Raw genomic sequence first — 15,539 nt, 5'->3', positions numbered from 1 at the left:
GATATATGGAATAGGGTGCCATTTGGGATTTATCCAATATTTTTATTTTACCTTTATTTAACTAGGCAAGTCAGGGCCAGAACTTTTTTTTTTTACCTTGTCATCTTGGGGATTCAATCTTGCAACCTTTCGGTTACTAGTCCAACACTCTAACCACTAGCCTACCTGCCGTCCAAATAAAAGGCACTATAGCAGGGTTCCCCAATAAGCTGTTTCACCATTAAGTAATTCAGCTTTAAGGGACCAAATTTCTCTTGTGGGTGATTTTATTTATTTGTTTTCTGAGATTTTATTTAAACAAAAAAAAATCTTTCTTGGACATAAAAGACTGTAAAATTACCAGAAAATGAGCTCAAAGTGATTTTAATTTAGGAAATTTGTTCCCAAGTATACCCACGGATACATGGAGACATATGTGATCGTATCACAATGTAATCAAGGTTTGAAATTCTAATTGTTTTGTAAAATACTATATCTGTTCTTGCGGTCAATTTGCAGTGTACAAATTATTTATAACTATGTTCCAGCCCCCCACCCATCGGCTCAAGGAAAAATCAGCCCACAGCTAAATGTAATTGGGGACCCCTGCACTATAGTATAAATCATTAATTATCACTGTAGATAGACACAAGACTTGCTGGAGGCAAGAAAAACAAAAGAGTGAAATGAACCATTGTTTAAAAATATGGGCATTTGTGAAGTGTTTTTACTTCAATTATCATGTGATACCCACAGGACATATTATTCCCTTTCAGAGTGTATTAACAGACATATTATTCCCTTTCATAGTGTATTAACAGACATATTATTCCCTTTCATAGTGTATTAACAGACATATTATTCCCTTTCATAGTGTATTAACATACATATTATTTTTCATAGTGTATTAACAGACATATTATTCCCTTTCATAGTGTATTAACAGACATATTATTTTTCAGAGTGTATTAACAGACATATTATTTTTCAGAGTGTATTAACAGACATATTATTTCCTTTCAGAGTGTATTAACAGACATATTATTCCCTTTCAGAGTGTATTAACATGACATATTATTCCCTTTCATAGTGTATTAACAGGACATATTATTCCCTTTCATAGTGTATTAACAGACATATTATTTTTCAGTGTATTAACAGACATATTATTCCCTTTCATAGTGTATTAACATGACATATTATTCCCTTTCATAGTGTATTAACAGACATATTATTTTTCAGTGTATTAACAGACATATTATTCCCTTTCATAGTGTATTAACATGACATATTATTCCCTTTCATAGTGTATTAACAGACATATTATTTTTCAGTGTATTAACAGACATATTATTTTTCATAGTGTATTAACAGACATATTATTCCCTTTCATAGTGTATTAACATGACATATTATTCCCTTTCATAGTGTATTAACAGACATATTATTCCCTTTCAGAGTGTATTAACAGACATATTATTTCCTTTCATAGTGTATTAACAGGACATATTATTCCCTTTCATAGTGTATTAACAGGACATATTATTCCCTTTCATAGTGTATTAACAGACATATTATTTTTCATAGTTTATTAATAGACATATTATTCCCTTTCAGAGTGTATTAACAGATCATATTATTCCCTTTCAGAGTCTATTAACAGGACATATTATTCTCGTTCAGAGTGTATTAACAGGACATATTAATTTTCATAGTGTATTAACAGACATATTATTCCCTTTCAGAGTGTATTAACAGACATATTATTCCCTTTCAGAGTCTATTAACAGGACATATTATTCCCTTTCATAGTGTATTAACAGACATTTTATTTTTCAGTGTACTAACAGGAGACACACTCGTTTAGAGTGTATTAACAGGACGACATAATGTCATTCAGTGTATTAACAGGAGACATATTCTCATTCAGAGTGTATTAAGAGGACGACATATTCTCGTTCAGAGTGTATTAAGAGGACGACATATTCTCGTTCAGAGTGTATTAACAGGAGACATATTCTCGTTCAGAGTGTATTAAGAGGACGACATAATGTCGTTCAGAGTGTATTAACAGGACGACATAATGTCGTTCAGTGTATTAACAGGAGACATATTCTCGTGCAGAGTGTATTAACAGGAGACATATTCTCGTTCAGAGTGTATTAAGAGGACGACATAATGTCGATCAGTGTATTAACAGGAGACATATTCTCATTCAGAGTGTATTAAGAGGACGACATAATGTCGTTCAGTGTATTAAGAGGACGACATATTCTCGTTCAGAGTGTATTAACAGGAGACATATTCTCGTTCAGAGTGTATTAAGAGGACGACATAATGTCGTTCAGAGTGTATTAACAGGACGACATAATGTCGTTCAGTGTATTAACAGGAGACATATTCTCGTTCAGAGTGTATTAAGAGGAGACATATTCTCGTTCAGAGTGTATTCTATGAAGCTCTAACCATGTCTCTTCCTTCTCTCGCAGCACTTCCAGAAGTTGATCCCTCACCAGTTTGACAGCTGCCCAGACAAGCTGATCCTGAGGGCCTACCAGGTCAAATACAACCCCAAGAGGATGAAGAAGTAGGCTCTGCTTCTAATCACTGTTCATTCGAATAACAATACTGGCTTTAGGTTGTAGACTACAGTTCATATGGCCCAATGGGCCCTGATTTGTGGTGGTGTTACTATACAAAGCATGCTTTCAGTTTAAGATTATTAGTTTCAGTTTGATTTGCACACAGTCAAATGCGTAAATGGAAAATGGAAACACATTGTATGAATCTAACTCTGCTAAAATGCTTTTATTTGCCAGGTTGGAGAAAGAGTACACCACAATCAAGAACAAAGAGATGGAGGAGCAGATAGAGATCAAGGTGTGTGTGTGTGTGTGTGTGCTCACGCGTCTTAACTTCTTTGAGCTAATCTATTAATAGACCAACAGATTTATAAGCCTTGTATAATTACTAATACATGTTCCTAACGGTCTCTCTACCCGTTTTAAATACACATCCACAGAGGTTACGCACAGAGAACAGGCTTCTGAAGCAGAGGATTGAGACATTGGAGAAGGTAAGAGATGGAAACTTGGCTTCGAGTCAGACACTCACTTTCGTGCTTATACGAATAAGGTTTATGATGGACAATAAAACACAGCCAGGAACATGAAGCTAAAATATGCCAACCAAGACTTATATCCTGTCACATTTACAGAATAAGTGAGGTGACTTAAGTTGTGAATGCACCTAAAGACAGAGATCATGTCTGTTGATTTTGTGTGCGTGAATGGATGATTGAAATGGATGGGCCTTATTCTAGACCGGAGCCACTGAGTCTCTCCTCCTTTTCCAAGCACTCTGGCTTTTCTTCCCCTCTTGCTTCTCTCCTGTTGTTCTCTGAGTAATGCTTGTTGTCTTTCTGTCCTCTTTTTATTCCTTCTCTCACACAAACCCACTGCCGCTCTTTCACTCTGTACTGTGATTTATTTATTTCTGTCTCACCCTCTTATTTATTTTCTGTTGTCGCGTTTCCGTTACACGCTCGCCCTGTTCTTATCCTTCCCTCCACTTTGTCTTTATGTCTCCCTATTCTCTCCTTATCCTCCTTTTATTGTCTTATCTTCTTCCCCTCCTCCACTGGTGTTGTAGGAAAGTGCTGCTCTAGCAGACAGGCTGATACAGGTACGGTACTAGAAAGCCATCTCTCCTCCTCTCTTAACGCCTTCCTTCCTCCTGCACTTCCTCTCTCTGTCTGCAATGACAGTGGCCAATCAGTGCCTGACTTCTGCATGAGAGAATGTTTTGTTGTCTGTCTGTCCGTCCGTCTGACCCTGCTCCTCCTGTGACCGCATGTGTGTCTATGGCAGGTGCTCTAACACTGCATGTGGCTCGTCGAAACACAGGCACTGTTTTGTGCCCTTTGTCATTTATTAGGACAGAAATGTCTTTGCAGGGTAATTGCAACCTAATCGGAATGGATACAGAAGAGCCATTTATATTCTACTCTGTCAAACTCCTAATATCTAACCTCCAATAGTGAAAGTCTTAAAGCTAAGCACCAATTCCCTCTAAATTCCAACCAACGATGTCCATACCCCCACCCCCCCAGACACATTCCCTATAACTGACACGGCCCCTTCTGGTCTCTGACCCTGTGTCTTCACTATTCCAGGGTCAGGTGACGCGGGCGCAGGAGGCGGAGGAGAACTACGTGATCAAGCGGGAGCTGGCGGTGGTGAGGCAGCAGTTCAGTGTGACCTGTCAGAACCTGGAGAAAGCCCAGGACACCATCGGAGAACTGCAGCGGGAGAAGGTAAGGAATGATCTGGAGTCAGTGTGGGTGAGATATTGGGATGGGGCAGGGACTGAACTAAAGTCAGGCTTTGATGAACAGTGCACCCGTCTTAGGCTTTCACTCAGAGATTATGAGCAAAATGATCAAATACAAGTCTATTGCAATGGATAACAACCTCTAAAAGTGACAAATTGGCAAAACATGTTTTTGATGTGCCAGTGACTGTTATGGAAAAATACCAGCACTAGGCTTTATAGTCTGTGGTTGCCCTTGTGGATTTTTTTTCTTGTTCTTGTTTGGGGAACTGACTCATTCGGACAGTCTTCTGCTCGTAAAATATTGACATAATTTTTAGCAAATTGTACTTGTCATTTAATTACATTCTACATCAATGACATAGACAAATTCTTCGGTGAGAAGAAAAAAAATAAAGGCTGGTGTTGGTGAGAACTGTGAAGTGTCAAAGTGAATTTCCCCAAGTCAGTTTGTGTTGAGTTGTGACCTCAATCTAGCCAGAGTGGCACAGTTAGTGGATGTTGGATGATAGACAGTATCGGTCTGCATCATAATCAGTGATGTAAAGTACTACTTAAGTAGTATTTTGGGGTATCTGTACTTTACTATTTATATTTTTGACAACTTTTACTTCACTATGTTAGTAATGAAAAATGCTGTACTTTTTACTCCATACCTTTTCCCTGACGCCCAAAAGTACTCTTTACATTTTGAATGCTTAGCAGGACAGAAAAAAAGTCAAATTCGCACACTTATCAAGAGAACATCCCTGGCCATCCCTACTGCCTCTGATCTGGCAGACTCACTAAACACAAATGCTTCATTTTTAAATGATGTCTGGGTGTTGGAGTGTGACCCTGGCTATCTGTAAATAAAAATAAATAAAACAAGAAAATGGTGCTGTCTGGTTTGCTTAATATAAGGAATTAAATAATTAGTTTTTGCTACTTAAGTATATTTAAAACCAAATCCTTTTAGACTTTTACTAGTAGTATTTTACTGGGTGATATTTACTTTTACTCAAGTATTAGAATTTAGTACCTTTTCCACCACTGGTCATAATTAATGGTCAAAATATATATTATTTGTGTATATACAATGTAAAGAAAACACAGTGGGGCAAACAAGTATTTAGTCAGCCACCAATTGTGCAAGTTATCCCACTTAAAAAGATGAGAGAGGCCTCATCTTGCACAATTGGTGGCTGACTAAATACTTGTTTGCCCCACTGTATGTCTTAGAGTCAACTGTTGCAGTGTATACATGTTATTCTGCCCCTTTGCTCTTCATACCATGTAACATAATAACAACATGTGTTTTCCAAACACAAACGCGTATGGATGTTTGTGATTCGTACGTTTAGGACCAAGTTGATTGTCGTCTTATCGTAGTGTTTGGGTAGCGCTTTGATGATAGTGGAAAGGCTGGCAAACTCTTAGTTTCTCGTCATGGGTTATCTGAAAAATGTCACTTCAATTACAGAAACTGAATCACTACCAAAGTAACTGTTCTATGCTCACTTACAGTAATTCTGTGTGTGTTTTTAGGACAGTGTTGCTTGTCAATGTGTTGACTCTTTTTAATGTAGAATTATTGCATTCAGTTGCCAGCAGAGCAACACCGGACATTATAAAACCCAAACCAATTTTATTTGTCACATGCGCCGAATACTTACAAGCCCTTACCCAATAATGCCGTTTTAAGAAAATAGAGTTGAGAAAAGATTTACTAAATAAAGTTTAAAAAAGGAACCCAATAAAAGAACAATAATGCTGCTATATACAGAGGATACTGGTACAAAGTCAATGTGTGGGAGAACAGGTTAGTCGAGGCAATTATGGTCATTTGTACATGCAGGTAGGGGTGAAATGACTATGAATAGATAATAAACAGTGAGTAGCAGCAGTGTAAAAAAGAAAGGGGTGGGGGGGCCAATGCAAATAGTCTGGGTGGCCATTTGATTAATTGTTCAGCAGTCATATGTGTCACGCCTTGGTCATAGTATTTTGTGTTTTCGTTATATATTTGGTCAGGCCAGGGTGTGACATGGGTTTATTTTGTTGTGTTTCGTATTGGGGGTTTTTGTAGGCATTGGGATTGTGGTTGATTAGGGGTGTGTCTAGTATAGGCTTGGCTGCCTGAGGCGGTTCTCAATCAGAGTCAGGTGATTCTCGTTGTCTCGGATTGGGAACCGTATTTAGGTAGCCTGAGTTTCACTTTGTATTTCGTGGGTGATTGTTCCTGTCTCTCTGTAGTTTCACCAGATAGGCTGTAATTAGGTTTCACGTTCCGTTTGTTGTTTTGTATTTTTGTATAGTTGTTTCATGTATCGTCATTTCTTCATTAAAGATCATGAATAACCACCACGCTGCATTTCGGTCCGACTCTCTTTCGACAAACGAAGAACGCCGTTACAATATGTCTTGGGGGTAGAAGCTGATAAGGAGACTTTTGGACCTATACTTGGCATTCCGGTACCGCTTGCCGAGCAGTAGCAGAGGGAACAGTCTAGGACTTGCGTGACTGGAGTCTTTGCCAATTTTTTGGGCCTTCTTATCCTGTAGTTCACAATCATTTCCTTTGTCTTGCTCACGTTGAGGGAGAGGTTGTTGTCCTGGCACCACACTACCAGGTCTCTGACCTCCTCCCTGTAGGCTGTCTCATCGTTGTCGGTGATCAGGCCTACCACCGTTGTGTCGTCAACAAACTTAATGATGGTGTTGAAGTCGTGCTTGGCCACACAGTCATGGGTGAAAAGGGAGTGTACAGGAGGGGACTAAGCACATACCCCTGAGGGGCCCCTGTGTTGATGATCAGCGTTGCAGACGTGTTGTTACCTACCCTTACCACCTGGGGACGGCCCTTCAGGAAGTCCAAGATCTAGTTACAGAGGGAGGTGTTTAGTCCCAGGTACCTTAGCTTAGTGATGAGCTTTGTGGGCACTATGCCATTGAACGCTGAGCTGTAGTCAATGAACAGCATTCTCACATAGGTGTTCCTTTTGTCCAGGTGGGAAAGGGCAGTGTGGAGTGCAATTGAGATTGTGTCGTCTGTGGATCTGAGGCGGTATGGGAATTGGAGTGGGAAAAGGGGTTTGCGAGATGATGGCGTTGATGTGAGCCATGACCAGCCTTTCAAAGCAGTTCATGGCTACCGAGGTGAGTGCTACGGGGGCGGTAGTCATTGTATAGAGTTTGATGTTTGACCTGTTCTAAATCCATAGTGTTATAACATTGTGTTCACCCAGGGCTGGTGTGGTATAAGCCAGTTGTATGAGCATTCTAATGTATAGATGTAGACAGATCGCCATGGTGAGCTGGACAATTAGTGTGATGTTGAATGGGTAGACAGACAGACAATTCCTGTAGCCCAGCTGGTCCAGTACAATAGGGCTTCAGTTATTCTATTGTGGCTGTGTGTTAGCAGCTGTGTGTCGCCTGTCCTTGTGTGTTAGTGTGTGTTGTATGCTACAGAAGCTCCTCTGTGCCTCACGGTGCACTGCATCATGTGTGTAGAATGTTGTTTTCATTTTTTGATATATATACATTTTTGAAATCTTTCTCACACACACACTATTTTAGTCTATTCAAACACGTGTGAGTCAGTCGGCGCTTGAATCCGTTTTGAATGCAAGTCCCCAACTACGGGCAAAAAATAAAAGACGATGTGTTACTGAATGTGTCAGGAACCACAACTCTTTCTACAGACGTTAGTTTCTCAGTTTCAATTCAAAGGGTTTCATTGGGGAAACATGGTCACATTGCCAAAGCAAATGAAATGGATAATAAACACAAGTGAAATAAACAGAAATAAACATTACACTCACAAACGTTTCAAAGGAATAGAGACATTTCCAATGTCATATTATGGCTATGTACAGTGTGTACAGTGTTGTAACAATGTGCTGTTTCTCTTCATACTCAGACACAGCAGTCACACTAATGTGAGAGCACGTCTCAACATTGTTTCCTTGACTGTCTCCTCCTCCTCCATTAGAAAGTTTAGATATACTAGAATTGGGGCCATGGAGAGAATCAGTGGTATAGGTGTGTGTGGTGTTGCTATGGATTTGGAGTTTCAGGTGTGGTCAGAGTATGTGTTGTGCCTCCGATGACTAGCCTGGGTATATTACCAAGCCAGAATTCACACACCCCCACCTCTCACTTCTCTCTCACATTGAAACCGAGTGGCTACTTTAATTCACAAAGAAAGAAAGCCCTTTATGCCATGCATACACATACAAAGATATTAGTTTGTCCCAACGTTCTCTCTCTATCTCACCAGCTCTCTCTTTCAGTCTCTTCTCTCTGAACTGCATCTAGTGAGAAACGGACACGTTTTTTGGGGTTGGTTTCCCCCTTTTGCCAACCCACATCCCTTCTGTCCATCTCACCACAACTACCACAGCTACACAGAGCTGTACTCCACATCTCCTTTTAGTACATCACTCATTTATCTGCTTGGGTGTCCACCAATGAGGTGAATCTACCTGGTGGATAGACTGATAGACATTGTAAGTGGTTTCCCATGTCCATATCAATAGAAAACAGACATTCTTCTGACCCATCAACCAATCAAATGTATTTTAAAAAGGCCTTTTTGAGTTAGCAGTGGCAAACTGCTATGCAGAAACACAGCCTAGATTCCCAGACCACAAGCAATCCAGATGTAGAAGCACGGTGGCTAGGAAAAACTCCCTAGAAAGGCAGGAACCTAGGAAGAAACCTAGAGAGGAACCAGGCTCTGAGGGTTGGCCAGCCCTCTTCTGACTGTGCTGAGTGGAGGATCTTTATCTTCTGATGCCTTAGTACACAGAGCAGTTTGATTGATTGGTTGATATGTGTAGTGTCAGTTTGGGATTGGTCCCAGTGTGTTGTCTCCGTTTAGAATTGGTCCATGTGTTGTTTCTCAGTACACAGAGCAGTTTGTGACCGGTCTGCAGACGCAGCTGGAGCAGTCCCGGCTGCAGGAGGCAGAGCTACTGGGAGCCCTCAAAGAGATGCAGGACAAAGTACTGGACCTAGAGAAGGTAAGAGAACCGAGCTCAACCACACCTGTGTACATGTGTGTGTGTGTGTGTGTGGTTATATCTGTATGTTTCATATCTTTATCATGCTTGTGTGTGTGTTTGTGTTACAGAGGAGCAGCTCTCTGCCTGATGAGAACAACGTGGCCCAGCTGCAGGACGAGCTGAAGCTGGTGAAGCTCCGAGAGCTGGAGACACTGCACTCCTTCAGAGAGATGCAGGACACGGTGACCGAGCTCAACCAGCGCTGGCAGGTAAGTAAATACACCACAGAGCAGAGAGCTGTACAGTAGGGAACTGAAGGCTTCAGAAGGGGAGAGCATAGTAGAGGTGACTAGAAGGACTGTGCTTATGTAGCAGTGTTGCTTCTGTCCCTCTCCTCGCCCCAACCTGGGTTAGAACCAGGCACTCTCTGCACACATTGACAACAGTCACCCTCAAATCATCGTTACCCGTCGCTCCACGAAAGCCACGGCCCTTGCAGAGCAAGGGGAACAACTACTTCAAGGTCTCAGAGCGAGTGACTTTAGGGAGAGATAGATAGAGAACCGATGCACATTGGTTGTGGCTCTCTAACCTGTTCTTCATCTCCGTTCCTCTCTCTCTCCAGCTCCACATGTCAAAAGGCGGCGGGGGTGGAGGTCACTGGAAGGAATCCCCCAAGAAGAACGCCCTGAACGAGCTGCAGGAGAAGCTGATGGGGGTGCGTCTGAGAGAGGCCCAGGCCCAGGCTGAACTCAGGGAGGTCAAACTCCAAGCCATACAGCTGGAGAGCAAGGTCAGTGGAGGAACTTTAGCCTGATGCCAAATCTGTTTGTGCTCTGTCTAAATAAAAGTGATCCATTGTGTGTTATTTCCTTAGTCTGATCTCAGGTCTGTCTCACGTAACAATGACCATAGGAGTTGGCAAGATGGCACAAACAGTGCTGGGACCAGCCTAGGGAAATAAATCGTATTGGCTCACATTTCTAATGGAGACTTTCATTAGGCCTAAATGACTAAGGGGTAACTACTACTACAAATACTATGTGGAAATGGTAGATAAATCCCAAATAGTACCTGCAAAACACCAGTCTCAACCTCAACATCCTGACTCCGGGATGCTGGCCTTCTAGGCAGAGTTCCTCTGTCCAGTGTTTGTGTTCTTTTGCCCATCTTAATCTTCTCTTTTTATTGGCCAGTCTGAGATATGGCTTTTTATTTGAAACTCTGCCTCGAAGGCCAGCAGCCCGGAGTCGCCTCTTCACTGTTGACGTTGAGACTGGTGTTTTGCGGGTACTATTTAATTAAGCTGCTAATTGAGGACTTGTGAGGCGTCTGTTTCTCAAACTAGACACTGTAATGCACTTGTCCTCTTGCTCAGTTGTGTACCGGGGCCTCCCACTCCTCTTTCTATTCTGGTTAGAGCCAGTTTGGGCTGTCCTGTGAAGGGAGAATTACACAGCGTTGTACGAGATCTTCAGTTTCTTGGCTATTTCTCTCATGGAATAGCCTTAATTTCTCAGAACAAGAATAGACTGACGAGTTTCAGAAGAAAGCTCTTTGTTTCTGGTCATTTTGAGCCTGTAATCGAACCCACAGGTGCTGATGCTCCAGATACTCAACTAGTCTAAAGAAGGCCAGTTTTATTGCTTCTTTAATCAGAACAACAGTTTTCCGCTGTGCTAACGTAATTGCAAAAGTGTTTTCTAATGATCAAGTAGCCTTTTAAAATGATAAACTTGGATTAGCTAACACAACGTGCCATTGGAACGCAGGAGTGATGGTTGCTCATAATGGGCCTCTGAATGCCTTTGTAGATATTCCATAAACAATCTGCCGTTTCCAGCTACAATAGTCATTTACAACATTAACAATGTCTGCACTGTGTTTCTGATCAATCTGATGTTATTTAAATGGACAGAAAATGTGCTTTTCTTTAAAAACAAGGACATTTCTAAGTGACCCCAAACTTTTGAATGATAGTGTACATATATTGCCTCATCTTTTTGATTTATGGAAAGTACCTCGCTAAGTGTTTAACATTCAGTTCCACACTCATGTTTCTCACCCTGATGAGTGAGATGTTTGACTTTTGTGGTGGATTATTCAAAGCTCTATACAACACCATAGGCCTACACACACACACACACGTTTTCGTTACAGTTCATCACTTTGGGCCACAGGTTGGCATTTATTGGGATGACTCATGTACTGGAGGCAGCGCTGCAGAATGGTCGCTAGCTGGCACAGCCAGTCAAAATAGCAGATTTTAAACCTAACCTTAAATTAAGACCTAAAAGCTAATATCATATACAGTACCAGTCAAAAGTTTGGACACACCTACTCATTCAAGGGTTTTTATTTATTTTTTTACTATTTTCTACATTATAGAATAATAGTGAAGACATCACAACTATGAAATAACACATATGGAATCATGTAGTAACCAAAAACGTGTTAAACAAATCAAAATATATTTTATATTTGAGATTCTTCAAATAGCCACCCTTTTCCTTGATGACAGCTTTGCACACGCTTGGAATTCTCTCAACCAGCTTCACCTGGAATGCTTTTCCAACAGTCTTGAAGGAGCACTTGTTGGCTGCTTTTCATTCACTCTGCGGTCCGACTCATCCCAAACCATCTCAATTGACTTGAGGTCGGGTGATTTGTTGAGGCCAGGTCATCTGATGCAGCACTCCATCATTCTCCTCCTTGGTCAAATAGCCCTTCGACAGCCTGGTGTTGTGTTTTGTGTCATTGTCCTGTTGAAAAACAAATGATAGTCCCACTAAGCGCAAACCAGATGGGGTGGCATATCACTGCAGATGCTGTGGTAGCCATGCTGGTTAAGTGCGCCATGAATTCTAAATAAATCACAGACAGTGTCACCAGCAAAGCACCGTCAGACCACCTCCTCCATGCTTCACGGTGGGAACCACACATGCAGAGATCATCCGTTCACCTACTCTGCCTCTCACAAAGATAGCGTTTGGAACCAAAAATCTCAAATCTATACTCATCAGACCGAAGGACAAATTTCCACCAGTTTAATGTCCATTGCTCGTGTTTTTTGGCCCAAGCAAGTCTCTTCTTATTGGATTCCTTTAGTTGTGGTTTCTTTGTAGCAATACGACCACTAAGGCATGATTCAGTCTCCTCTGAACAGTTGATGTTAAGATGTCTGTTACTTGAACTCTGTTGCAATTTCTGAGACTGGTAACTCTAACTTATCCTCTGCAGCAGAGGTCACTCTAGGTCTTCCTTTCCTGTGGCGGTCCTCATGAGTGCCAGGTTCATCATAGCGCTTGGTTTTTGTGACTGCACTTGAAGAAATGTTCAGTTCTTGAAATGTTCAATATTGACTGACCTTCATGTCTTAAAGTAATGATGGACTGTCCTTTTTCTTTGCTCATTTCATCTGTTCTTACCATAATATGGACTTGGTCTTTTATCAAATAGGGCTATCTTCTGTATACCGCCCCTACCATGTCACAACACAACTGATTGGCTCAAATGCATTAAGAAGGAAAGAAATTTCACAAATGAACTTTTAACAAGGCACACCTGTTAATTGAAATGCATTCAAGGTGACCTCATGGTCACCTGAAGCTGGTTGAGAGAATGTCAAGAGTTTGCAAAAGCTGTCTTCAAGGTAAAGTTTGGCTACTTTGAAAAATCTCAAATATAAAATATATTTTGATTTGTATAACACTTTTTAAGGTTACTACATGATTCCATATGTGTCATTTCATAGTTTTGATGTCTTCACTATTATTCTACAATGTAGAAAATAGTAAAAATAAATAACCCTTGAATGAGTAGGTGTGCAAACTTTTCACTTGTGCTGCACATTACATTTAAATTCTTGTAATTTAGCAGACGCTAATCCAGAATGACTAATTACGCTTTCAGTCTTCTGACAGTGTCCCCACTCTCTCTTTACCTTCAGAACCAGATTCACAGCAAGCTGATTGGGCGCCATGAGGTGGAGAGCGCCGCCATGCAGGAGAGGCTGCAGCAGCTGGCGGGCCAGAACAAGGGGCTGCAGTCCCAGCTCACCGAGATGAAGAGGAAACGGGCCGAGCTCGACTGCAAGGTGGGGTAGAGGCGGAGGGAAAGGGGGAGAATGGAGGTAGCCAACGGTAGCGTTGATATGTGTGGAATAAGTGGGCTGCAAGTTAAGACGGGAGGGAGAGCGGGGATGAAGGCGCAGAAAGAGGGAGGGATGGAGAATGGAAGCGGGAGGAGAGGGGAAGTGGAGATGGTATGAGGAGGTTGGAAGAAGGTAGTGGAATAAGTGGACTGACTGCCAGGTGAGAGAAGAGAAGATGGTGGGAGAAAGATAGATAAAGGAGAGGGTGTTGGAAATGGAAGCAGCCCAGGGTGACATTGATAAGTGGACTTTGTGTGTGAGGCTGCAATTTAAACAGACTCTATTGCACAACTAGATGGACTAGTGGCTTTCACTCAGGCTTTGCGCCAGAGGTAATTTTTCTCTTTCTTTCTTTTCTCTTCTACCACACTCTTCCCTCTCTCTGTAGAGTAAAGAGGAGGTGATGGCGGTGCGCTTGCGGGAGGCTGACAGCATGGCCGCCATGGCTGAGCTCAGACAGAAGATAGCTGAGCTGGAGATACAGGTGGGGTGTTTGTACACAGATCTGAACTTGACTTCCATATTGAATGGATGTGATTGTCAAGTGTGTTTTAGATTTCTTCTGGGTGGTATGTGTGCATTGGGGAGATCGTCTTCCCTGCTTCTTTGGCGTTGACTGTTCGGTTGTGTCCGTACGCGGGCGAGTATGTGTGCATCTCATCCACCTATCCCTGTCCTCCAAAATGAGTAGGGTCTGATCCAGGGCCAGCTGAACCACTCTGACTCCTGTGTGTGTGTGTGTGTGTGTGTGTGTGTGTGTGTGTGTGTGTGTGTGTGTGTGTGTGTGTGTGTGTGTGTGTGTGTGTGTGTGTGTGTGTGTGTGTGTGTGTGTGTGTGTGTGTGTGTGTGTGTGTGTGTGTGTGTGTGTGTGTGTGTGTGTGCGCATGTGCGTGTGCGTCTCATCCCTGTCCTACAGAAGGAGGAGGGTCTGATCCAGGGCCAGCTGAACCACTCTGACTCCAGGCAGTACATCACCCAGCTTCGAGACCAGATCGGAGAGCTCAAGAACGAGGTCACACACATTTCATGTTTAACAGTCATTTTGCAGACACTCTTATCCAGAGCAACTTACGGAAGTGAGTTCATACATTTTCATACTTTTTTGTTTGTTGGTACTGGTCCACCCCGTGGTAATGGAACCCACAACCCTGGTGTTGCAAGCGCAATGCTCCACCAACTGAGCCACATGGGACCCCCCCCCACACACACACACACACCAGTAAAAGCCCTCGTGTCTGGCGTTAGTTTAGCCATTGAGACCCAGCTATGTAAATCGCATCCCCTCGTGCTTTTTGTATTTCTCTGAAATGATAGATGTTGGCTGCTACGTGAAGCATGACATACTAGAATCACTACTCTGGCCTTCCACTGTATGACATTTCCAACCACAGAACAGACGTACCCCCCCCCCCTACCACTTCAAAACCCCAGCCCTCAGAAAGAGGGCGATAAATGCGTGTGAGAACTAGACAACACTGATTCTCACATGCTTACACACACACACACACACACACACACGTAATATACACTTGCTCATTCAGAGAGCGGCTGTGCGTGAGAAGGGAGTGATGGGACTGACTTGCCCTTTTCTGTTCACTAGTTCTTAGAGTGCATACTATTGGTTATATTCGTCATATGGAGCCTTTATGTAAAGAGTACCGAAACATTTGTGACAAAGTCGAAATTAGCAAGGAGTCATTTTTCGGTCTCAAAACTCTCGGGCATCTGTTTTGCAAATTAATTCATGTTTTGGTGTTGGACCAGATCATAAGTAGAATTAGCATAAATGTTTTTTAAACATTTTTTGTAACAGTTTAAGTTATGATTCTAAAGTGTTTGTCATACCAATGACTTTTGAATATTCTGATTTTGTCCCAGAACAACATGATACACACAACATGATACACTTCGAGAAGGGTTGAACTAGAATCAGATCAGTTTTTTTCCAGCCAGTATAGTGTACATGATTGAGCTCTGCTGTGTAAACCGAGACTGAAGAGGAAGAGGTGGGCGAGTGCCTAGTTATAGTGTTCCTATTGGTTAACCACTACCCTCCCCCTCCCCCTCCTACCAGCCTAACTCAG

General features: G+C 42.0%; 1 protein-coding gene across 2 annotated transcripts in view; it reads left to right on the top strand.

Moving 5' to 3' along the window:
• LOC109865919 (EVI5-like protein) overlaps nucleotides 1-15,539 on the top strand; it is a 40,947-nt gene that overhangs the window by 19,659 nt on the left and 5,749 nt on the right. Inside the window, exons 9-19 of one of the 2 annotated variants that reach the window (XM_020454424.2) lie at nucleotides 2,469-2,566; nucleotides 2,799-2,859; nucleotides 3,002-3,055; nucleotides 3,631-3,663; nucleotides 4,154-4,294; nucleotides 9,204-9,320; nucleotides 9,431-9,571; nucleotides 9,928-10,095; nucleotides 13,252-13,398; nucleotides 13,844-13,939; nucleotides 14,372-14,467. In XM_020454424.2, the coding sequence (XP_020310013.1) occupies nucleotides 2,469-2,566; nucleotides 2,799-2,859; nucleotides 3,002-3,055; nucleotides 3,631-3,663; nucleotides 4,154-4,294; nucleotides 9,204-9,320; nucleotides 9,431-9,571; nucleotides 9,928-10,095; nucleotides 13,252-13,398; nucleotides 13,844-13,939; nucleotides 14,372-14,467 (1,152 nt within the window). The remainder of the gene's footprint in view (nucleotides 1-2,468; nucleotides 2,567-2,798; nucleotides 2,860-3,001; nucleotides 3,056-3,630; nucleotides 3,664-4,153; nucleotides 4,295-9,203; nucleotides 9,321-9,430; nucleotides 9,572-9,927; nucleotides 10,096-13,251; nucleotides 13,399-13,843; nucleotides 13,940-14,371; nucleotides 14,468-15,539) is intronic. The other variant, XM_020454426.2, reaches the window with a different exon arrangement.

The sequence above is a fragment of the Oncorhynchus kisutch genome, linkage group LG20 (assembly GCF_002021735.2).
Source record: "Oncorhynchus kisutch isolate 150728-3 linkage group LG20, Okis_V2, whole genome shotgun sequence".
In the NCBI taxonomy this organism is placed as follows: domain Eukaryota; kingdom Metazoa; phylum Chordata; class Actinopteri; order Salmoniformes; family Salmonidae; genus Oncorhynchus; species Oncorhynchus kisutch.
This window is presented reverse-complemented; position numbering and strand designations above follow the sequence as displayed.